Here is a 26,182-nt window from a genome sequence, read left to right as displayed (position 1 = left end):
CTAAAAACATTCCTTATGGTGCCGGATACGTACAAAATGCCATCATTTGCGACATGAAATACATAATCGGCTAAACTGCTTTAACCCTTAAACAGATTTTGAGTGAAAAAAAGGTAGTTTTACTTTTACATCTTTGATTTTTTTATGTAAAAACCAGTGTTGGGTAATTTACTTTTTTCTGAGTAACTACTTAAAGTTATGTTACTTAACGAAAAAAAGTAACTAGTTACAGTTACGTTACTTGTAACTATAACTAGATAATGTAACTTCAAGTCACCTAAAAAGTTACTTTTTTCTCTTCCTTCATTATTAGTTTAAAAATAAAAATAATTAATAGAAGATTAATAAAATGATTTATTATTATTATTATTATTATATCATTACAATAAAAATATTAATAATTCATCAAAATATTATTTGAAAAAGCAGGGATTGGTTTAGTAAATAAAAAACTAGCCAGATATTTCGTCAAGTGAACAGTAATATATAACTTGGTTGAGTGGTTGAGTCATTGCCTTACAGATTTTTGATGTGCCCAAGAATACGGAAACCCGAACGTTCTAAAACAGCGCGAATTTTTAATCCGAGTGTTTAATGTTTTCCTTTTTTATTAAAAAAAAATGTGAATTGGCCATAGAAAAAAAATATAGAAAAAAAAACACAAAGTAACTGTAAAGTAACTAAAATTAAATTACAAGTTACTGCAAAAATCGTAACTAAGTTACGTTACAAGTTACTTTTAAAAAAAGTAACTAAGTTAACCCAAAATTTACAAATAATGTAAATTTTTAGAAACTAAGTTACTTGTAACAAATTAATACCCAACACTGGTAAAACCTAATTTCTATGAAGCCAAATTTATAATAATAAACAATATCCCTTCAATAATAATAATATACGCAAAGAAAATAAAAAGTATTTCTTTATTGGTACTAATTTCCTTCAATATAAACTCAGCACAGCAGACATGACTTAATGCGGCGGTGATCATGTCGTATACCCAGGCCACACGTTACAGGAACTGGTGCATGGCGAACGGGACAAAATAATCGGACGTTGAGAGTTATGGGGCGCGAACCGGCGGCCGGTTAATCAGCCACCGATAATTATCGACACAGGCAGTATATCACCTCATCCCCATATGGCCCCATCACATCCCTCGTCTCTTGCTCGCCCCTCTCTGCCATGTTTCTCGCGTGAGACCTCCAGCCACCCAATTTGACCCCCCCCCCAATCGGGCGTGACAAACGTGGCGCCGATACCATCATTTATTTTGCAAATGTGCTGCAAAACTGCCGCTATTCATTTTCGTGGCACTCGATTCAGTTTTCCGCCATCGAGAGTCCACTCAACCCTTCCAACCGATAGTTTTATCGCCGGTCAATGGCTTGATCGCGGTCACCGATAATACAGTTTTCGCCCAATAGATGAATTTTTATTATCACCCGTTACCATGAGTATAGGCCAATCTGAAGCGATTAAAGTCTATTTAAATCACAGTTGCAAGATAAGCGGATTTCAGAAATTCCATCTGCAATGATCGAGGCGTTATTTACTCGGATATTTGGTGCACTCTAAATTGCAACATTGGAAGGTTGCTTGCGATTGCAAAAGATTCCATGAGATTGAATGAAATTTTATAGGGATCGCTGCAGATTTTATATAGAGATTGCATGGCCATTGCAAAAAATACAATAAGAAAATCAGTATATAGGGAAAAAAATGGATATTCAAGTAATGCGAAGCATACTGATATTAAAAAGTAATATCTGCTATTTGTAGGGATATTGCGCATGAAAATAGTTGTATGTTAACCTGAAAATTCCGAGATGTAAGACTGAATTTCCAAGATCTTAAAGTCGTTGGTAGAGTGTACGAGAACGCCACACCTCTATCGGCTACTTGATGAAGCTTACAGTCAATTTCGTGAAAAATGCTGTCGACGTCTGTTGTTCATTTTATGAAGCTTAGAATCAATGTTTCTTGTCATATGTAAACTTGTTGAATAATGATAAACTTATCTCTAAATTTCTTTAGAAATCCGTTGAAATCGCCTAAATTTCGTCAAATCCCCTTTAAATCTTTGAATACATTATAAAAATTTCAATTCCTCTATATCCCAAAAAATTCTTAGAAGTCTTGAAAATTCATTGAAATAAGTAGAAATCATTTGTAATTCTTTGAATACCAGTTACAATAAACTTATTCATTGAAGTTCTCTAAAAAAAAACAAGTTTAAATCCTTAGAAATTTTTAAATTCCCTTAAAATCCTTGACGATTCAATAAAGTCCTGTAAATGTTATGAAGTAACTTAAAACATCAGCATACCTTAAAATTCATTGGGATTTTTAAAGTCGCTAGGAATCTCTTTGAATTAAATGTGCTTTAATTTATTTTTCAAAGTACTCTAGATATCTCGTGATAAATTTGAAAATCCTAAAAAGAAATATTTAATCTCTTTAGATTTTTTAATTTCCTGAAATCCAGTGAAATCCCTTAAAATCCCTTGAAATCGTAAAAATCCATTGAAATACATAGAAATCCTTGGAGATTCAATACAATCCTTTCAATCTCGTGAAATTCACTAAAATACTTTTAACCCTTTTTAAAACATTCGGAATGGGTATCCCTTGAAATTTCATTCGATTTCATTTATTTTCCAAACTTCTTTAGAAATCCTTTGAAATGTTTAGAAATCCTACAAAAATCTTTGAAACCCCTGAAAACTTGTTTAATCTTTTAAAACCCTTTTGAATCCCTTAAAATTCTTGGAATTATTTGGAGATATTTAAAATTCTCCCAAATACCTTAAAATGTTTCAAAATTCTAAGATCCTTGAAATCTGTGAAAATATTTTTAAATCTCTCAAAAACCGACCAAATCCTTTAAAATTAATTAAAATGTTTTAAATCTCATAAAATCATAGGGAAAGCCTTCAAATTCATGGAGGTCCCTCGAAATCCGCTGAATTCTGTAAAATTCCTTGAAATATCTGAAACACTATAAAATTTCTTGGAATCATTTGAAATCTTCGTTTAAACAAATAAATGATTTATTCCCCGATAGTTTCTGTATTTTTTGCAACAATTCGTTAAAAATTTTTAAATTATTTATTTCAATACTGATTTTCTGTAATAATTTTTCTATAATCATTTTTCTACACAGTAAAAAGCTGTGCTTATTATTTCTGCGTCTTATATTTTCATTCTTTACTTCAGCTGTTACCGGGACAACTTCATCTAATTTTCTTTTATTAAACAACTGAATTTATGCCCTTTTGACTAAAAAATATAACGTGTGAATTATAAATCAATATCCGACTCAAAATAAGCCTAGCTTTTTTTCTGTGTAGAGTCGCGAAAAAATTATAAGGAATTTATTATAGGAAAATGATTATAAGTTTACTGAATTTCCTTTCATGTTTTTTTTTTCGAAACCGCGTATTACAAGGAATTGTAATGAATTGCATGTTACTCCATGAGATTACAAGCAGTGCATAGAATTGCCCGAAATTTTATTTAGATTTCTTAGGATTAAAGAGGATTATAGATTTCAAAAAGTATAAAATCTATTATTAAATTATAAGATCTATTGTAATATGTATTACTGATACGTGAGGTATAAAAATTTGGTTATGTTCCAAGGTAAGTTCAAGGAATGATAAATAGTTGTTTATGAATTTAAACTACGTCTGTGCTGTATAGTACGAAAGAGGGACAGATAGAGATTATATGTTTGAAGCATCAATAACTAATTTGAATTCCTTCTTGGACTTTATTGGAAAAAAGCAGAAAAAACGAGCTGCTTAGTCCCATTTTTCGGTATAGGGGATTCATCAAATTAATTGACAAGTTAAGTTGCTCTTTTTAGAAGAACAACAATAAGTTAAAGCAGAAGAAGTCGCATTTAAAAGCGTTAAGAGTAGATGCCAAAGTGTGTTAGCTCAGTGTTAAATATTCAGGCTGTTAGCTTAATTGCGGGAAAAAAGGCGACAAAATCAGCTTGCCCGAACTCGGCAACCGGATCCACGAAAAAGCACGTCTCGTCCCTCGTTACATTCGAACGTTCGAAACGTGCCTCGTATTCCGCATTAAATTTTACAAACCATTTGATGTATATAGTACGCAGTTTATATGCTTATTTTCAATGCTCGTTTCGCTCTCGTTCAATCCACAGAAGATATATTTGTGCCATAAATATAACGTACTGAAAAAATTTATTGCAGTGATCACTGTATTCAATATTGTTACATTATAAAATAGAAAATTTCACATCAATCGTTTTGCAAATTCATGCAAAATGAAGTTTTTGACAATTTGAATTCATCAACTCTTCATTTTTGACTTTTATGTTAGGCTATAAGGGATTATAAGTTTCTGAAGAAAAAGATAAAGATAGTCGTAATGGTGTATTTTCTCGAAGAAGGGACAGCGGAATGACTAAAGTGCCCTCGTGGGATTGCAGCGGTAACTATTTTGACAGTTTGAAAAATTGTTGCCAAATTGTTCTTCGGTATGCACTCTCACATTTTCTGTCGCCGCCTGTTCCTTTTCTTGCCTGCACTTTGACTGTAACCAAGCAGTCGCACCCTTAGTTCCGAAGATGAGAGATGGCAGGTCCCCCGAGAATTTGGGTATTTTTACGAGTTTCTTTCGAAATAGTAGAAGTTGTTCCAAATACTTCCTCACCCATCGTGTCCTTTAATGCCGCACCTCTTCTTTCACGACGCGTCTACTGTTGTGTAAAGTATCAATTACCATTATTTTATTTAGAAATAATTTATACATTTTAAATAAATAGGTACAAGTATTTTAATCAAGCAGAAGATTAGAATGTGTATTAAGAATCAACATTTCATATTTGTTTTATTCCTACACAAGTTCAATTTGCCTAATTACATATTTGATCTATTTAACCTAATTTTATATTTAACCAAATTCAGGGAATCAGCAAATTTCGTTGAATGCAGAACATTTGAGGCACCGGATTGCAGAACTGCCTCTACGCTCGGCCCGTCTCAGCCCAGTAGGCGCAGGAAAGGGGTTGATCGAGGGAAAAATCAATTTACATCGCAATAATCAACTTGTCGTTTCTCTGTTCATAATTGACGAATCGAGTTGATTTTTGCGTAGAAATATTCCCTAAGTTTGTGCGCTTCTCACAGATAAAGTTACTTATTAAAATTGTTAATTTAAATTATAATTAACAATGAATGAACTAACGCTAGGAAATTATCATTTTAATTTAGAAACGGACTAAAATGATCAATGTCGGCTTATTCTGCATACATTTGGGAGTATCATGTTAAAAATTCAGATAAAAAGGTTGATAATGGCGCTATCAATTTGTAGTTAAAAGCTTTCTTATTTTATAGAACTTTAAATTCACAACGTAAAAACGAATAGCTTAAAGGAACATGTAATAGAAAAATGTATGTGTAAAAAGCAAATTTCGTTGCGCAAAAATATTTATTTTATTTTGAAATATATTTAATATTTTCTGTCTTATTACAGATTATTATTATTAATCCTAACACATACATTTGTATTCATTACACTGAAATAACCATTGGAAAAGAATTTCCTTCTTGACTAAGGTAATGCACTAGAATAAATTTGCGAATCTTGTCTTTCCTAGAACAAAGTGTAAACAAACGCGTGAAAGATCGAATGTAAACAAATCAACACTGTTCTCAAAAATACATAGTAAGTCAGTCGTTTTTTGACCATGGCAGAGGATAATAGCATTTTTGAATCATTTTAAAATATCCGTTGGTTTTTGAAAAGTTAATCTTGATCTAAAGCGCGATTTTTTTAATTTGAGTGTTGTTTTATCCACTTAAAATAAAATGGCTTGGAAATAAGTAAAGCAGTGAAAATTGATTATTTTCCGAATGGTTCCATTGATGTTTACTACGATTATGATGGAATTCCTGAAACTTTTTTCATTGAAAAATCTGTGACTTTCGAGGATTTGGAGAAAATCTCGATGCCCGAAACTTTTGGTATCACCCAGGAAAAGAAAAAATATTTGCAAAATCTAGTGCATTTTCTGAGTGAGGAAGGAAAGTCTTTTTTAATGATTATTTAAGTGTAATGAATACTAAACCAAAGAAGTAGGTAAAACAAAAAAGAATCTTATTTTGTGTATATTTTTGAAAGCTGTGTGACTGTATCCTAAAATTAGTTAAAAAGCTGCTCAAATTTATATGTTAGAATTGATTAACAATGTTTTTAACAATGTTTTAAAATCAAATAAATATTTTTGTGTAACGAAATTAACTTTTTACTCATACATTTTTCTATTGCGTGTTCCTTTAAGCTATTCGTTTGTACGTTGTGAATTTAAAGTTCTATAAAATAAGAAAGCTATTAACTACAAATTTATAGCGCAAATATCAACCTATTTATCTGAATTTTTAATATGGTACTCCCAAATGTATAAAGAATCAGCCGACATTCATCATTTTAGTCAGTTTTTAAATTAAAATGATAATTTTCTAGCGTTAGTTCATTCATTGTTAATTATAATTTAAATTAACAATTTTACTAAGTAACTTTATCTGTGAGAAGCGCACAAACTTAGGGAATATTTCTACGCAAAAATCAACTCGATTCGTCAATTATTAACAGAGAAACGACAAGTTGATTATTGCGATGTAAATTGATTTTTCCTTCGATCAACGCATTTAGTGAGCATCCCCTCTCCTGCGCCTACTGGGTTGAGACAGGCCGAGCGTAGAGGCAGTTCTGCAATCCGGTGCCTCATTTGTCAGTGTGTACCACTCAATATTCTTTCTTTTTCTACAAAAATGATTTTTTCTATTAACTTGACTTATAAAAAATGATTTAAAGTTTTCGTTCTGTCGAATGAGCGATTAAAATTATGTTTAAATTTTGTAGTTTTAATGAAATTAAAATTAAAGAAGGATAAAACATTTGTTAATATCACATCCTTATTCAATATGTCTGGAATTGTGAAGTCAAAATTTGCCAGAAAATTTTATTAGTTTAACTGCAAGAAAGAAATATTTTAAATTACTACCCGAGAAAAGAATTAATTTTGAAAAAGACAATATAATATTTTCTTGAGCTAAGAAAATATTTCTTGTCGCAAGATAATATACTAGATTGCAGAAACTTGATGTTTCTGTTTATTTAAGCATTTAAACTAATTTATGGTTTTTTTCGTCACCAAGTACACATTTCTTCAGTTGTATCATTTTTAGGATTATTCTTCATATTGTACCGCAAATGAAATTATATGTTTATATTTCATGACTGAAAATATTGATAGGAATTATTGAATTTACGGATCCAAATTAAATTAAAGGGCATTATGCAGTATTTTCTAAATGTTTCTGTACATTAAAAATAATTTGGTCTAAACTAATCTGAGTGTTAGAAAGTATTAAAAAATAATGTAAATAATAAGATGAAAACAAATGTAAAAATTTTGTATCGTCAAAGTTGTTTGTTCTTTTCTAAATAAAAATAAAATGCCACGCGCAGTCTTTATATTGCGCCTCTGCTTTAGGATGGTTTTTATTCTGCATGATAAAATTTTGTTAAATCTAGCGCTCCACGTGGATAGTTCCATGAGGTAATAGAGAAAAAAATGACCACCAAGTTATAGCTGAATCGGATAATATTTAGAGGTACCCCAATTGATTTAAAATTTCTTAATTTCCTGTATAATGTATGTATATCTGAAAAACTGAGTCAAACCTTGAAAATGTTAAAACATCGGTAATCTAATCGAAATATAACACCCAACTAAGGAGAGATATCTTTTGGCACACTAAAAAAAGATATCATGTTCAAAATTGATAATTTTTATAAACTTCAAAATAGAGACAGTCTGAATTTTAAAGATATTTTTCAACTAAGGGTCGCAAATTTGAACACAAGACAAAGTTTGTAATAAAAAATGACTTTGTCAACTGCCATTACAAATATTTAAACAATAACTTACCGTGTTTTCGAAGAAAATGACGCCAAATTTGGTCAAAAAACTAAATGTATGACTTAAAATTAATCAGCAGTGTGTTATTTTGATTTTCATAAAATTTGGCATTACAAATATTACTCATTCAGTGAGAGATGATCGTGGGGGCTATATCATAATCTTTAGACTGCTTCTGCTTACGGTTTCGAGTCCCACACTAATTTTGTTCTTGTTTTAAAATGTTTGGCTTATTCTTCAATAAAATTGAATTCATATCAAGGAATGAAAGAATTTATATTAAAATTTTTACGTCAGAAAATCAAAATTGAAAAATAATATTTTTCATTGAAAGCCACCTATAGAGACCTTCAATATTTTTTTAGAAGTAAGAATTAAGATCTAAAGTTTCAAAGATTAAAATACCTTGCTTTTTCTGATCGAAAATCCTTCTCTATTGATATTCTAAATGTATAAAGATAAAACGTCGGACTAAATCACGCGACGCATACGAAAAGGGGGTCTTTCCGTGCTATTACTCAAAGATGGCACCGGAGTCCGGCGGCCTAATCTCAGCACATGAGACCCTAATGGGATTTTAAGGCGTCAGAGCCACCTGCGCACTACCTCGTGGTCGACCTCGTTTGTCTTTCTCTTCCACGACCCGGACAGTCTTACTCCTTACTGCATTCAAAAGACAAATCGGCTTCAAGTTTGTCCTACTAACTATTCATTTATTTTCATATACGCCAATATATTATTTAAGAATCAAGCTAAATAAGGAAATGGCCTTGAATCCCAAAGAAGGAAAAAGTACCTAATATATTTTTCGCACACTGTCTGTTCGTTTTGCTAACCTGATATTTTATTACTTTTTGAATTGCAGGGTTGGAGTTGGTAGAGCCCATTTCGAGAAACAGCCTCCGAGCAATTTAAGGAAGAGTAACTTTTTCCATTTTGTTATTGCTCTCTACGATCGAGGGGGACAACCGATTGAAATCGAAAGGACGGCTTTCATTGGATTTGTGGAAAAGGACCAGGTTAGGCTCTATCCGATAAAAAATTATGGTTTCTCTTGTGTTTGCAAAAGCAAAAACGATTAAAAGCAGGGTGGTCTAAATCTATACCGGAAAAAATTCCACTTTATATTTTGGAGAGCGATTCCCTCCAATTTGTATTCTGGAAAAAATAAAATTCTTTGTTTCTTTTTTAAATCGGCCAACACTAACCCGTGACCTGGAATTTTGAAATGAACCTGGGGGTTTGAATGGAAAAAGCTTGGTTTAAAAAGTATAAGCAGTAATTGTTATTAACTTTTTGTGGATGAAAGTTTAGTAACTACTTAAGGAATTTTTAAGAAATAATTTTCACCTAATAATTTAAAATTTTTAACCCCTTCTGTTTTCAAGTATATTTAAAAATAATTTTTAATTATTAAAACAGTTATTATTTGTTTAGAAAATCCCCCCCCCCCCTAAAATTATAAACTTATATTTTTTGCTTAACATATTTTGTAACTATATAAACAATTTTTATTTGTTTGAACAGTTTCTTCCTCTGCAAATCGTGGAAAATTATTATTTTCGGAATTAATGACACAATTAAATAATGTTGAGAGTGATATATTTTTTAACGATATTTGGAAAATGTTGAACAAAATTTCATTTGCTTTTACAATGTTTTCCTCTGTAAATTTTGAAAAGTTACTACTTTCTAGAATTGTATTAACGTAGTGAACGAATGCTGATAGTGTTTTTTTTGCGAAAGATAGTTTGCGATTATCTAAAAATTCATAAACATTCACTTGCGCTTTTTCATAGGAAAGGTGGAGAAAATTCTAGTTTTTCCGAATCTCTTTCAATATGTCGCTTATTATTCAGGAGTTTCTCACCTGAGAATACCCTAATTGTTTAACAAGAATAATTGCTATGATCATTTTTTTCAGTTACGTTATAGATATGTCTTTTTTTCACATCGATTGCGTTGAGATAAGAAAATACTGATTTATAAGCGACATGGTGTAAGTGATCTTAATTTTTTAAGTAATTGAAACCTAAATTTCACAGAAAATATAATTCTTAACATTTATCGACTGCGTCAATAATTCCAGAAAGTAATAACTTTTTCCGATCTACAGGATAATAAAATTGTTTTAATGATTGTCAAATATGTGGAGCAAACAAATTTATTTTCCGAATTTATGAATTATATCAGTTATCCTAAAAAATAATAACTTTTCACGATTTATTGGAAATAATTGTTGAAAAAAATAATAATTCAAACTTTAAAAAATTAGTTACAAAGTACATGCAAGAAATATAAGGGGATTGGGGGAGCAAAAAACAAAAGTTATTAATCGGAAATTATTTCATGAACGTTCTTTAAGAATTCACTAACTTCAATTTACAAAAACTTAACAACTAGTACTCCTTTTTTCGATTTTTTAAAAAATCAAGCTTTTTCCCACTTTAAATCTCATGTTAATTTAAAAAACCCGGGGGGACGGGTTGATGTCGACCAAATGGAAAAAAGGGAATTTATCACTGGGAAAATTTTCTTTATTTCACCAACGAAATTTATTTCTCGCAAACAATTACAAGGTCCAGGATCATGTTGCCGAGAAAGGATAAGGGAAAAAGTAATATAGAAATCCTTTAGAGCTTCGGATAATGTAGAGCCTAAGCTTATCTCGATAATTGCCGTTTGCATCGGATGACGTCAAATATTAAACGGCTCCGCCTATACGCGCGCGCAACTATCGTGTATGTCCACGTCCAGCTCGTTAGGTAGTTGGTTTCACATGTATGGCTATTCCAACGATTAGCTGGGCAGGCGAAAATCCATTGGTCAAGAGAGAGGCGAATAGAGATGATGGAATACTCTATTATGGTCACGCAACTCAATATTATTCTAACAAAACACGGAGTTGCCAACGAACTAAATGCTTTAGTCACCAGTTTTGTATTTAGAATTCTCCAGAACACAGAAAAAACTGGGTTTTCTATTTGAACCAATTTTTGGTTTCTAAGGAATTGCAACACAAAGGAACCCAAAAGGATGAATTTGTTCCAAAGTTTGTTCTAGTTAGACCTACAAAAGAACACAATTTTACATGAGAGTTTTTCCAAAGAAATTATTTTTCACTTTGCCTACTTTGATATTATATCTAACTAATAACACCACTTTTCCGTTGAAACACACATGCAATAAAATTCTCAAGGACAAAATTTAATGAAGAGAAGTAAAGTACAAAATATTATCGCAATTAGGATAGATATAATGACATTGTAAAGTAAATTTCTAATTTATAGCTCCATCTAGTCTGTAAAAACGTTAAGAAATTCTGTTATACTCTGATGATAATACAGATTCCTTACAAAATTTCAGTTGTAACACCCGGAATAATAATACGTGTATTTCTGAAAAAATATATAATGACTTCATAATTTTCATTTGCATGTAGCAAACTTTTAAATATAAATCTGTAAATATATCTGTAAATCCCTAACTTACCAACTCCACTTTGAAAGTGGTTCGTTTATAAATTAAACTAAATTTTAAAAATATTCAAGTGTTCTCCAAAGGAACTCTTTTGAGTCTCCACAGGTTTCTATTGGAATTCACCTTCTATGAGATACCAACTTTTATTTCAGCGGGTACTTTAATGAACCCCAAATTTTTTCCGAGAAATCGCTAATAGAAGGTCCACACGTCCAAGATTTTATGTGCAGGTGCTTGTTAATGTTTTGATTTATTGAGCAAAAATAGCCGAAATTAAAGACACTTTCCCACACAAACATCTGTCTTCTGGTAAATTTGTTAAAAATAACTGGATAGCCAGGAAATCGCCAACACTAATGGTAAACATTTCTGGATCGCCAGAAAATCGCCAACAGTAAATTTAAATCGCTATAATTGTTGTCTATCATCAAATCCCAATAATTGGTCGCCAAATAGAAAAAAGGGGTCTAAATGCTAATAAATCACCAAGGTTGACAACGCTGAAAAAACACAGCTTGTTTTTTTCTAAGAATTGTTTCGATTTATCTCAAAAATTGATTTCAGGTTGAGAAAATCAATAAACGACGGAGAAACCAATAGCTATTTCTAGAAGCTATCAGATTGCCACAATCTCTTCATTTTTAAAAAAAATCTCTAAACCGGAATCCGATTGTCAATGATCCGGTTTGCAGACTGCACTGTTTTGGTCAATTAGTGTGGCTCTTTAAGGAGAAACAGTTCATGACTCGGAACAGCACGGTTGTTGCACAAGAGAGATCGTTGCATATGTGGTACCGACAGACTGACAAATGAACTGGGACTTGTAACTGACTACTGCTACATGAATGGCAAAGATCCAATTCATAAATTTTAAGAATCTTAGTATAATATTTCTGTGTAATACAATATAATGCTAATCAGCAGGGGAAGCATATTCTGAAATCTAAAACGTAATAGTTAGAACCTTTTCTATATACTATATATGATATCAAGTAGACCTCTGGATGTGATTCGCAACCTATAACCTATGTCGGAAGTATAACGAGGGAAAAAGCAGGATAATAAATCTCGATGCCATAAATCGTAGCTTAATTCGACAACGTAGAATTCATGAAAAACCTCAGCTTCTGGAAAGAAGAGAATATACTCAAAACTCGAAATCTTGAAAATATGTGGAAAAGAAACCATAACGTATTTTAAAATCATTATTTAAAAACTATTTAATGAAAATCATTCAAATAATTCTTACCTAAAGTTCGACAAAGCTAGATTTCTACTGAAACTGAAACTGAAACTGTACCCCACCACAACCTAATGGTAACTATATGGTCTGTACTCAGAGGTGATATACTCACTTCGAAAATCTGGAATTTTCAGGAAATGTTTTCACCTAGAAAACTTGTAAATGTATTTTCATGGTTGAAACGTCTTTGTTACTTTCTAAATTAACTATTTTGAAAAATCTGCCTTTCTTGTTTTGGTTCAATATTCATCTACTTGGTTGAAAGATAATCTCTTCTATTAGGAACTCGTTTTTTTGTTGAAGATTCTAAGTTTTGTTGAAAATCCATCTCTTAGGTTAAAATTGTAGTTATTCCGCTGAAAGTTTTTTTTTCGTTACAAAGTAATTTTTTGACTGAAAATTACCCTATTCAAATTGAAACTATTCGGTTAAAATATTTGTTTATGGGAATTAATTTTTTCAACTTCAAATTGAACCATTTAAGTTAAATGTTTTATCACTTTAGTTGAAAATACTTATTTTCTAGTGGAAAAAAATATTCTTTGTGGAATTTCATTTTCTTGGTTGAGAATTGAACTATTTTAATTGAGATGCAGCATTTTAGTTAAAAACTCATATTTTGGTTTAAAATCCAACTACTTCCATCAAATATTTATAATTTGGTTTGAATATTCATCACTTTGGTTGGAAGTTTAACTATATTGTTTGAAATTTGTTTAAAATTACTTTTTCTTACTGAAAATTCGAGTGTTCAATTTTTAGATCAAAAGTTGCTTTTATCAGTTGAAAAATTAACTATTTGGTCGTGATTTTATCGTGAAAAAAATACTTATTTTTTAATAAAGTTACTTTTCAAAGGAAAAGAAACAGTTATTCAATTTTACATGTGAAAAGTACTATTTTTATATATTTAGTTTTTTAAAGGACTGAAAAAATATTTTTTATAATAAGCTTGCGAGACTGTATACACATTCGTACTATGAAAAACTATACCTGGAAAAAACTCGAAACTGTCAGGGAACATTTTTTCCGGGATTGAATGGACACCTTTGTACTGACATACTACTCGTACACTACCGACCAACAACTATAACCAACTTTATGTTGTGAACCCTACTTAGCGATTAATTCTTCCCCTGTTGAAAAATTGAATGGCAGCCTGGTGTCAAGTCTGGCCCAGGTCTCAGCCACCCAAGAACAATACAAACTCTAAGTTCAGCCTGAAAGGTCCGATCTTGACCAGAACTGGCATTGATCAGCTATCCAAGACAAAAAAAGTTTGAAGTTTGATCAGAATATTTTTTTTAAATATTTCGAATAAGTTACCAGGTGTCTCGAATTTTAGAAAATAAGAATATTCACACAAGACTGTTGCCTTTTTGGACAGACCCAGGCCAGATCATCTAATTAGCGTCAAGGCAACCAGGCGGTCTAGGCTGGACCGGGCCAGCGCCAGAGGATTTTTCTACGCGGGTTACTATAACGAACTGAACGAAAATTGAGTTCACTACATTACGTGGTAGTGGTTCAGTATTAGGGTACTACAACAATATTACTACTAACTATGGGTTTCCGAAAGAACAGAAAGGTTTAGAACATCAGAGACGGTGAAGCCAATTGCTCCGAAATTTCTGCTCTCTTGATTTCACGAAATAAAAACCTAAAACCTAAACCTGGTTGCTCAGGTATGTGCAATTTAACGCACTGATCAACCTACTTAACTAATTACACATGACCACGTGCTAGTGTTTACAACGCGTTCATGAATGTGTTTGTGTGTAATCTCTATCTCGCTCTATCTCCTTCTGCTTTTCGTCTCTTCTGTTTCCCTCACTCTCGCTCTTATACGTATATAATTCAAGCCACCGGACAGTTGCATCGCGTGGCCTCCCTATTAATTAGGGTCATGCACCACGGACATACATCAACCCTGAGCAGTGGAGACTCACTGCTACCTACCACTGTTCCGTCAACCACACACCTTCAACCCAACTCTGCAGAAATTTACATATTTTCACGTCAGTCCATAATTTAAGATGAACCTAAATGATCATCACAACGAAAACCACTTTATAATGCTCGTTAACAGTTTTAGAACATACAAAATAAACTTGAGCAATTCTTCTCTATTTATTTAAGCACATTGACAAAAAAGTGGAATTTTTTAATTGAAGCTCATCAGATTCCCATGAGATTTGTAAAGGCGGATTAAACAATATTTCGTTAGTTTGTTATTTAAGTTTTAAAATGTAAGGAAATCAAATTTCCAGTCTGGTGCTCTTACCGGTTCCTAAATGTTTAAAGAAATTGATAGATAGTGGAATGGAAAAAAATATTGTCAACAAATGTCGGTCAACAAATGTAGCATCATGTGTAATTGCGCAAATGGTTCGCAAAGTTGAGAATTTTTTCATAGCAGGAATTAAGGATAGAATTCGCTTGTAAGTCGTTCTGAAAAATGAATCTCGTATTCTATGCAGCTTAGTGAGCAGGATCACCAAACCGAAAATTTGACGACGTGGGTCCGAATCCTAGAAAACAATACCACAGTGGGATCCCGCTTTACCGGAACCTGGCTTACCAAAAAAGGTGGTCCAAATGGGCTAGAGAGAGAGAGAGAGAGAGAGGCGCTTTCAAGGTCAACGGAGTTGCGCAGTTTACGGTTTGGCAGTATAAGAAGCCACAATCAAGAAAGAGAATAAGAACGGTTCCGAGAAACCCGATTTCCTGTGAAGGCCATTGTGAGTACCCCAAAAACGCTAGGTAAAGTGAGGTCTCAGCGTATAACACAATATTGTATATACTCTGTTCAGTGAGAGAATGATCGACAAGAACAACGAAGTTTTGTCCAGTTCGCGCAAATTGTCATGAAGGCGCGGCTTAGAGATTTTCAATCTGTGGAAACCCTGCTGCGAAGGTCCTGAGTTTTCAGTGTTTGACCACTCTTTTTCTCAAAGATCATCATTCTTAGATTTATGACTGTAGAAAAAACTTCTAGTGACTGTTTAATATGTGTCACACACGCCCTTTACAGGGTTTATTCCACCTTTTTCAGAAAAACTGCGCGCTTTCGATCATTTTCTCGCTGAACAGAGTATAGTATGAACATTAATTCTGTACCACGTACTTGTTTATTTATACGTCACCAATCGAGTTAATAAAAAAATGGTGAAATACACATAATTTCTATAATTTTATATCTGAATCGAATGTCGCTATTAATTTTTCCGAATTTTGAAACAATTTCTTTAAACAATTAAAAAATGTTTTCCCTTAAAAAAACGTTGGGGGGGAGAATTCCATGTGTGGGGAGAGCCGCCATCTTACAATGTGCCATTTGATTATGCACACGAGCATTTTTGCCGACAAACTGCGCATGAAAATCATGGACATATGAAACAAGGGACTAGGCATGCCATCCTAACTTGCAAGCGGGGTTGAATCCACGGGAGGGGGGGATTCCATGAGTGGGGAAAGTCGCCATCTTACGATGTGCCATTTGATTATGCGCACGAACATTTTTGCCGACAAACTGTGCATGAAAATATAAACATGTGGACGCTGCCATCTTCGTCGCGGGACATCAAAAGGTGGCGGACCGCCCCCCTCATTGCATCACACCCGCAATGGCATGCCTAGTCCCTTGTTTCCTATATCCTATGGCGCGCGACGGTTGAATCTCGCGCCTCGCGCTCGAACATAATTACACCTCGCGCTTCGCGCTTGATATTTGTTCTTTGCATTTGGAATGCTTGAAAAAAACTTTATCAAAAAGATCTCTTTTAGATGGCAGTATTTATATGCGTCTTCATGTTCTGAATTGTCTACTTACTTAAGTATAGTCAAAGATTAAGTTTCTTGAAGCTCTGTAGGCTTTGAGGTACACATTCTCATCATGACACTCGCGCTGCGCGCTCGATTTCCGACAGACATTTGTAAACAGGTTTTGTTGGATTTTTTTCTCGTAACTTTCGTCGTTTTTCCACACATTTTTTATTTTACTTTCTTCAACGTTATTTTTCACGAATAAAACAAAAAGTACGCGTCCTATCAAGAAGTGATTCTTAACAAAATTGTAGATCTTTTTTGGGATAACCATTTTTGTTTATTCATCTTTTTTTGTATCCTACATAGTTTGTCCACAAAATGGAATTTTTTATTTTCTATTATTATTTATTATATTATATTATTATTTTTTTTTCTTTTCTTGAGTTTTTTTCATATCGTGCGTTTCTCGGCTTCAAATTTTGATTTTCGGTTGATTAAAAAAATTTTGAAAAAACTATAACTCTGAGAATTTTCTTTTTATCGGAAAAAGTCATGAAGATAAATTGCTTGTTCTTTTCAATACTATAAATATCCGTACATAGAATTTTCAACTTCAGAAAAAAGTGGTCTCAAAAATTTTCAAAATGCGCTCACTTTTTGAATTTTTATCAAAAATGGCTGGTTAACGAACTCGTTCTTTCTTTTAGGACCTAGAAAAAGTGTGCCAAATATGGATTTGATTCGTTCATTTTTTCGAGAGTTATCGTATTTAAAAACGGGCGGACGGCCGATCAGACTGACAGACAGACGCCATCGTGAAAACCTGATTTTCGGATTCAGGGGGTCTCGAAACGTGGAGATCCGTTGAAAAAGTGTGATGTCAAATTTCCGACAATTCTAATACTTTCTCAATCATAAATGATGAGAATGTAATAATGTTTATAGTTATAAATTTGCGTTTAAGCACTTAATATGTTTTCTAGATTAATTATTTATTATTTTGGCTATCAGCCATGCACATGTATATAATCTTTATCATGAAGACGAATCAGAAACCAATATCCATTACATAAAGTGTGGCGAATCTGATTTCATGCCCCGTATTTATCTTTCTGCCTCTCTCAGTGACAATGTGGTAAATATCGGTAAATTCTTTTAAAAAAGTCGAGGGCTTTGGTTACCGGGTGGATTGTTAAAAATGCATTACTGAGAACGGCAGATGGCGCGATGCACGCATGACTCGTCAAAAGGGCAAGATAATTATGCATCAGAAGCCACGCGATGCGTAATAGCACAGCTCTTATGGCGCATCAAGAAATTAATAATTAGTGTGAGATAGGAAATAAAGACAGAGATAAATCGTCTACCGTATTCCGCGTTGTATTTAATTAAACAAAGAGGAATCGCAAGTCAAGCAAGATGGTAACCTGTGACCTAATGTCCTGATCAATGATAACACGGCACTGCACGAAAAAGCATATTATGAATACTCGTAAAATACACACTGTCATTCAACTACTATTTAAAGGTCGCTACCAGAAATTTGTGAAATTTAAGTCTCAGCTTTTATCCATTCATTATATTTTTCGAATAATACCAGGATAAAGTACACATATCGAAGTAGATTTTAGAAAACACAATTTGAGTTGCTTTTGTTGGAAATGTGAAAGCTTAGAACTTAAGCATGATCTAAGATTTATTCTCCCAAAATAAACCGAATCTTGATCTCCCAAATTAGTGATTTTATTGTATGTTTGGTTAGAATCAAGTTTATAAAATACAGTAAAACTCTTCTATTGTGCGTGTGTTTGGAACTGGCGGTGGTGGGAAACCAACCCGATATAAAAACGGCTCCGAATGTAAACGCTTTTATTGGTCCACGCCTGACTGACCTTCGCACAGTCCGCGCACACCACGCAGCTCTTGTTATACATACCTTTGGCGCGGTGTAAATTCTCGGAATGTATATAGTGGGGCTCTCTATCTAAGAGTTTCACTGCAGATGAATAAGTTTACATTCCTTAAGTTTTGACGACACAGTAAATGCGAGTTGATCAATTTGATCCGGAAATTCGATCAAAAATATATGCACAGCTTTTATACAGATTTGAGATTTTTCATTTTTTCAGCAAATTCTTATGCCACATCCAAGCCATTTCTACCTACATTCACATTCAAACCTAAGATTTCAAGATTTCATACATTTTTTCAAAGAACAATTTCGTCAAACTTCATTTTAAAATATAATAATTACATATAAATTAATTAAACGCGCGCCGGGCGCGCGTACGAGGTTATGGTTTTGTTGCAAATTCTTTTATTACAAATCGAACTACTTCTGGTTGAAAGGTTTTTTTTTGGTTCACGAAAAAATTTTTTTTGCTAAGTTTATAGGATTTTTAGTTAAAATAAGGACAGCATAGATTTTCTTTACAGATTACCGAATATACTGCAGAGTTTATAAAATTTTCAGTTATTTGGTCAATTTACCAATATTTTCTGTAACATTGACTAAACTCTTCTGTCAAATTAACACATTTAAATTGTAAAATCCAAACAAAAAATCTTTAAATGTTTAAGAAAATATTCGTAAATTTATAAAATAACTGAAAATTTTATAAATTTTTCAGAAAATTCGGTAATCATCACAGAAAATATATGCTGTCCCTATTTTAACTGAAAATCCTGTAACCTTAGCAGAATTTTTTTTACGTGTTGAGAAGTATACTATATTATATTTATGGTTCAGAATTGATCATTTTTGGACGAAAATTTCATTATTCAATGTAAAATTTAATTGTATTGTTTAAAATTCAGCAATTATATTAGAAAGTCATTTTCTTTTTTTTTTGTTGTTGAAAATGTAACTCCTTTGTTACAAAAATATATCCTTTTGAGTTAAAAATTAATCTCTTTGTTGAACACTTATATCTAGGGTTTAAAAATGCAATTGTTTTGTGAAAAATTCGCATTTTTAGGTTGAATATTTTGACCATTTAGTTACCATTTTTGTTCTCTTTTGACTAAAGAATCTATATTTGTTGAAGATTGATAATTTTAATTAAAAAAGATGAACTATTTCCCGTGTGGAAATAGCCCGAGTTAGCCCTGCTACAACAAGGTTTCTGGTCGGAGACTGACCGGGCTATGTTTGTTTTTTAAGAGCCTAGCCGTGCGCTGGTCGGAGACTGGCTAGCTAAAATTTATGTCAAAACCCCAGTCGGGGGCTGACTGGGCTCTGATCAGACAAATATTATGATCGAATGCTCAGACGGTAGCTGGCCGGGCACTGATTGTCAATAATAAAATTGTTAAACTTTGTTGATAACTTAATTACTTTTTCTGATTTCATTAAGAAATGGATGCGTATACCTGCATGGGTATACGCATCCGGATCTACAACGGGAAAAAACAAAATATCACGCGAAGAAAAACTGTAATCGATTTAAATTATTTATTTAAAATGTATTTTATTGAAATTCCCGTTAAAAATGCATGTATTTTATATTTACATAACTTGTCGGTTTAGCATAGTGGTTAGCACTTCCGACTGCTAGGCGTTAGATTTAGATATAGATATTGTAGGTTCGATACCCCGTGGCGTTAGAAATTTTATTTGTAATATAATGTTTAAAAATGTAATATATGTATTTATTCTAAACAGGACTATTAATATTTAAAGTCAAAATACTCGCTATCATTTAATATTTATTTTTTAAATACCTTTTTTGTCCCTCAACGACTACGTGAAAATAATTGATGTGCCTGTGTGCTGGGCGTGTGGAATTTCATATATTAATATGCTTCAATTCTGCAGTAAAAAAGAATCAAATTGATTCCCTAATTTAGTGACTAATGCTATTCATACAATTTGAAAAAAAATTTGACAATTTCGAAAAAACTCTGATTTTTAAAATTGTGGGCTAATCGAAAAATTTGGCTACAATATTTTTCAAATATATTTATTATCTAGTGAAAATTTTGAATGAAACTTTTGGATTTATGAAAAAAATTATATTTCCTGTTTTTTGAAAATGTTCAAATTTTGAAAAGTGTGTTATTTTTCTAATTTGAGTCATGTCTTCATAAATTTAGTTATTGAAACAGCTTTAAATATCATGACAATGAAAAGGTCATCATAGTGGCCGTCATGCCATTCATAAAGGGTCCTTTGCTCGATATTGGACACAAATTAAAAAGTTTAAAATTTCTAATTCTGCAATCACCCACCTCAAAGTAATAGAATCAGAACGTGCAACTTATTCCGATTCCAACGATATGTTATTTGTCCATACAGTTAAAAAATTGGGGAATTAATATAAATCAAATTGCATATCGAGCTAAAGTTTCTTCAAATAAATTTCTTCAAATTTTCAACTTTCCTAGGCAAGCAATGTATCATTGGAATCAGAAAAATTCGTAGAAGCAGATTATGCTATTTTCAAATCGCTAATTGCAAAGTTTAAATTCTGTACATTTCATTACTTTGACTTGCTGTGGACCGAAGACCCCTGCTGGAGTAACCTTATCCACACTGAGTTCGGTAACCAAACAGACAAGTAGTAAAAAACATAAAGCCAGTGTCGTAAATCAATCAAAGGAAATAGTTTCTAATGAATTTGAAGAGGTTCACTCAGATTGGCAGAAACATCTCAACAAATCCCGCCTTCTTGACAAATTGAACAATGGGCTGCGCAAAGAAAACCAAAATTGGTCGTTCCAAAGAATCTTCTCTCGGGGAACAGAGTATAATAAACTAATAAAGCACCAATTGATCTTGTCCGGGCTACGGTCGAGCTCTCCGGCCAGCTCCCGGCCATGCTCCATGGCCGGACGCTGGCCAGTTAAGTGTAACGATGCTGATCGGATGCCGACCAGAAACACCGGCCACAGACCGACTTGAAGTCGGGCTCCCCGGCCAGCTCGGGGCTTAAAGCCGGGCTCTCCAGCCGTAGAATGGCCAGCCCCCGACTTAAATTTCCACCCGGCTTTCTTCAAAATTAATTTCTTTGGGTGCGAGTGTATTTTTTAACTGGCAATTGAACAATTTTAGTTTTTATTGAAAATTTATCTTTTTAGCTGAAAATTCACGTTTTGGTTGAAAATACATCTTCTCGGTTTAATTTGATCTGCTTTGTTCAAAATTAATTTGTTGCTGTTATTAAATGAAATGGAATGTAATGAAATTTAAGTTATAATTTCATCTCTTTGGTTAAGCGCTTAACAATTTTGTTGAAAATTCGTTTCTTTTGGTTCATAAATTATTGTGTTCAACTGATAATTTAACGATTTAATTTTTGGTTGAAAATATGTTTTTTTTCGCTGAAGCTCCAACTATTTTGATGAGAAAAACTTTTTTGTTGAAAATTCATATTTGCGGTTGAAATATTCATATTTTTTGTAAAAAAAATTTTCTTTTTAGGTTAAAAATTCAACAATTAATTTGCAATTCTCATTTTGTTGAAGATTTTGTTTGTAAAAAATTATTCTTCTCCGTATAAAATTTATCTTTTTAGTTTATAATTCAACTTTTTAAATAAAAGTTGAACTCTTTTATTAAAAATTCATTTTTTTAGTTGAAAATTGATTATTTTTGCAAAATATTAATCTCTTTGGTTAAACATTTAACTATTTTGTAAAAAAAATCGTTACTTTTAGCTGATAATTAATTTTTTCGACTAAAAATTTAATGACACCATTTTTAGTTAAAAATATGTCTGTTTCGTTGAATTTTGAAGTATTTGGTTGTAAAATGAATCTTTTTGTTGAAAACTTAATGTTTTTTTATCATATTTGTTGTTGACCCTAGATAGCTGTAAATCTTCCAGAAAAAATAAATATAAAGTAACACTTTGAAAAATTCGAAAAGAATTTGTAGAGCTTAATAGACTAATAGACCAATATAGGAAAATTGGAATTTTTCTTCCACCCTGAAATGCCAAATTTTCTAAAACATTGTTTTGAAAATATTATATCAATCATGATTAACCTACGACTTTTAACAAAAAGTATAACAACTGCCATTCCACATATATGAATGCAGTTATATAAAAATTAATTTTAGACCCCCCAAAAAAGATCATTTTTTTGTGAAATTAATAATCAGAATTATATGCAACACTTTTATATTCCGGGATTCACTGTAAACGACCTTGTAGATTCTATATCAAAGTAATCTTCATTTTATAATTATTTAAATTTGATTGTTCTCTAAATTGCAGGAATCCGAAGGCCAGAAAACTAACAATGGAATTCAATACCGTCTCCAACTTCTTTATGCGAATGGTGAGTAAATAAATGACATATATATATTGCTGGTACTTCAAAGATATTTCATTCAAAGACTAGTGGTTGAATTTGACAAAAAATATCATTCATCAATTACAAATGACACCGCATTATTCCGTATTACATGAATCATACTCTCGTAAAAGCGTCTATAAGTGCTAGGACAACCGTTTGAATTTTCATTAACGGCCAAACGCAAGAAAGTCATGATTTTGAAACAAGTGGTTGCGTTTTTGTTAGACAAGTGCCATATATGTTTTCTTCCCACATGGATCATAAAATCCGCTGGGCTTTCTTACTTAGTTCATTCTTTCTCTCTTTCTCCCTCCTGTGTGAATCTTTTTGTCCATCCTGTTGAGTTCCGATCGATCAATGCGAGATTTTTGTCGCTGGACTTTCTGAAGGGCCGTCCTTCCATCTATGGGCACTAAAACGTGTTGCCAACATCGCATACAAGAAATAACTAACTGTTGCAAAAGTAAGAAAAACTGATGCACATCCTCGGAACCACGACCGCGCTCTCTTTCTCTCTTCTTTTGGACATATTTTCATCAATTTCTTCAACCAAAAGTTCCAATGCGTATGCTCACTAAAAAGTACATGGACAGTTAAGCCAATAAAATAAATTGGAATCAATCAAATATCGAGCTAAAGAAAATTCCCCAGTTCAAAAGATTAAAAAATGCATCTCAAACTTCGCAGTTCATGCAGAACGTTTCTTTCGAGATTTTTCTATGCCATTTGGAGAAAGAAAATTTTGTATAATTATCTTAAGTATAAAAACAAAGTTCGGACACTCAGTAAAGATAAATTGTAGATGGTAAAGAGTTTTCTCTCTTACATTCGCGTACAGGTGTCCACGTCATCACATCTCCGATCTGCCGACGAGGTAATAAATCTATAATTAAATAATAAATAAGGAGCGATCCCATCCCAGAGCCCTCGAGAGCTTCAAAGTCACTCCATATTGGGCCCTACTTCTTTTTGCCATCTATAGAGCTTCTCATTCTCTCTCTTTTTCGTCTTCTTTTCTCTCGATGTCTTCCTAACTCTCGCTTCAAAGAGCTCAATAAAGAATGAGAGGAAATAATCAAAACGAGCAAAGTAAGATTTGTTTTTCTCGAAAAGTGGATCTTAAATTACAGTTGTCTTCAGCTTATACATGAGCTTCCATATGAAACTAGGAAGATAGTGCAGCCACAATGGTAACTTCCGGTAAGCCGCAAAGGTTTCTCGAGATAATTTGTGAGCTAGTTTCGGGTGGACTATCATAATCCGTGGTATGAACGTTATGCGGGGTAAGTAAGTAGAGTACAACGAGGTAGACCTCAGCCGGCCTCCGACCAACAGAGTCTGGAAGTCTTATGTTGGGATTACATAGATTACTACATATGCAAGACAAAAGCCACTGCAGTGTCTATAACGTGAGGTGAAGAATCTTAAGCAATCCACTAAAATGTCTATACTAAAATTCATTTTTGACTATCAGGGTTGCTACAGGTCAGGGAAATACAGAAAGTCAGGGAAGAACAGAGAATTTAAAACTGTTCAGGGAAAGTCAGGGAATGTGAGGGAAAACCCTCAGTCAGTGAAGTTTTTGATAAGCTGAAATGGAAGTTTATTTGATTGTTTTTTTATAATTAAACAATTTCGTAGAAAAGTCATTCTTCTTGGTAATAAATTCACTGTTTTATTGAAAGCTCGTACTTTTTTTTGGTTGAATTTAACTCTTTATGATTTAGAATCAAAATCGATTTTAGTTGATATATTATCTTTTACATTTTGTGTTTAGAATTCATCTTTTTTTGTTGAAAATTTTACTACATAATTGAAAGTGGGACTAATTTGTTTACATTTTTTGTAATTTGTAATCAATTTCTTTTTTTTTAATTTTAAATTAAACTATTTTGTGGTATAATATTAATCCTCTAGTTGATTAATTCATCTGTTTATTTGGAAATTGATTTCTTTGGTCAAAAAATATTTTTGTTTTTAATTTTTATTTAATCTGAAAATTTAACTCATCCCTTCTTCTCGAAAATCTAAGTATTTTATTTTTGGTTTACAATATATCTTTCGTAGTTAAAAATTCATATATTTTGCTGAAAATGTATCTATTTTAGTAGAAAATTAGTCGTTTTGGTTAAAAATTAATTTTTTGGATGGAGATTTATTATTCTAGTTAAACATTCACCACTTTAGCTGAAGACTGAACTATTCCATTTTGTATAGAAAATGTATCTTTTTATAGAAATTGAATCTTCTTGGTTGAAAATTCGTCTGTTTGGTTGAAAATTTATGTTATTAAGTTATAAATGATTTTCTTACTAAAAACTTGACTATTCAATTTCTGTTTGAGAATTTAGTTTTTTTTAGTTGAAAATTCATATATTTTGTTAAGAAATTGTCTTTTTTAACAGAAAATTAATCTTTTTTGTTAAAAATTCAACTATTTGGTAATAAATTCTTTTTTTTTAGGTTTGAAGAATCATACTTTTAGTTTAAAATATACTTTAACTTCAAATTAAACTATTCAATTATTGTTTAAAATGTCTTTTTTAGTTAAAAATTCATCTCTTTTGTTGAAAATTTGTCTTTTTGGGATAAAAATTAAACTATTTGGCAAAAAATGCATTTTTTCAAAAGTTTCATCATTTTGTTCCAATTCATATATATATATATATATATATATGGGCCTGTATCATTGAATTTACAATAAAAAGCAATCCCCCCCCCCCCGGCCCGGTTAAAAATCTTGGCGTTATTTTTAGTTTTTAGGTTTAAATTTCCTTTGTTTTCTTTCTTTTATCGTGAAATTATAATGAATTGCTATGAATTACTTGTCTTTAAGTACGTTTCCGAATTTCCCAGTAACTGCATATCGAAGCACAATTTTAAGAAAGTTTATTTATACCAAATTGAAAATTTTCTATTTTGATTTTTCTCCAACCGAGTATATAAGATACCGCTCTCTTTCAAATTTGATATGGAACTGGTAAGTAAAAGACAAGATAATGTGGGGGTCGACTTGCGACTGCGTCGTATCCGAGAGTCGTTAAAAATCGTCCTGTTTAAAATTCTTAGAAAACCCATAAATACACACACATGTATATTGAAAGTGAAGAAAATTTCAATTCTAAATGTGCAGAATTGGAGAAATATAAAATGTAGATCCAGAAAAAGGACATAATTCTATATTTGTACCGACTGTACTATACGGTAGCGAGACATGGACTTATCAAGAAAAAGATAAGAGTAAAATTAACGCAATTGACATGAGATTCATGCGCATAAGAAGTCACAGAAACACGAGAGCCTGCATGAAAAAATGCATTGACATAAAAGAAGCCAGAGAAGTATGCCAGGACAGGAAAGTATGGCGGAAAATAGTTAATAAAAAGAGTGTCAGTAGAGTGAACGACGCCTGAAACAAAGAC

The 26,182-nt window shown here is 32.3% G+C and overlaps 1 protein-coding gene across 2 annotated transcripts in view; it reads left to right on the top strand.

Moving 5' to 3' along the window:
• LOC117174565 (transcription factor collier) overlaps window positions 1-26,182 on the top strand; it is a 117,845-nt gene that overhangs the window by 5,996 nt on the left and 85,667 nt on the right. For both annotated transcript variants that reach the window (XM_033363786.1, XM_033363785.1), the window contains exons 2-3: window positions 8,832-8,985; window positions 22,679-22,742. In XM_033363786.1, the coding sequence (XP_033219677.1) occupies window positions 8,832-8,985; window positions 22,679-22,742 (218 nt within the window). The remainder of the gene's footprint in view (window positions 1-8,831; window positions 8,986-22,678; window positions 22,743-26,182) is intronic.

This window comes from Belonocnema kinseyi, chromosome 6 (assembly GCF_010883055.1).
Source record: "Belonocnema kinseyi isolate 2016_QV_RU_SX_M_011 chromosome 6, B_treatae_v1, whole genome shotgun sequence".
Classification (NCBI taxonomy): Eukaryota; Metazoa; Arthropoda; class Insecta; order Hymenoptera; family Cynipidae; genus Belonocnema; species Belonocnema kinseyi.
The sequence above is the reverse complement of the archived record's forward strand: the minus strand, read 5'-3'. Positions and strand labels throughout refer to the sequence as shown.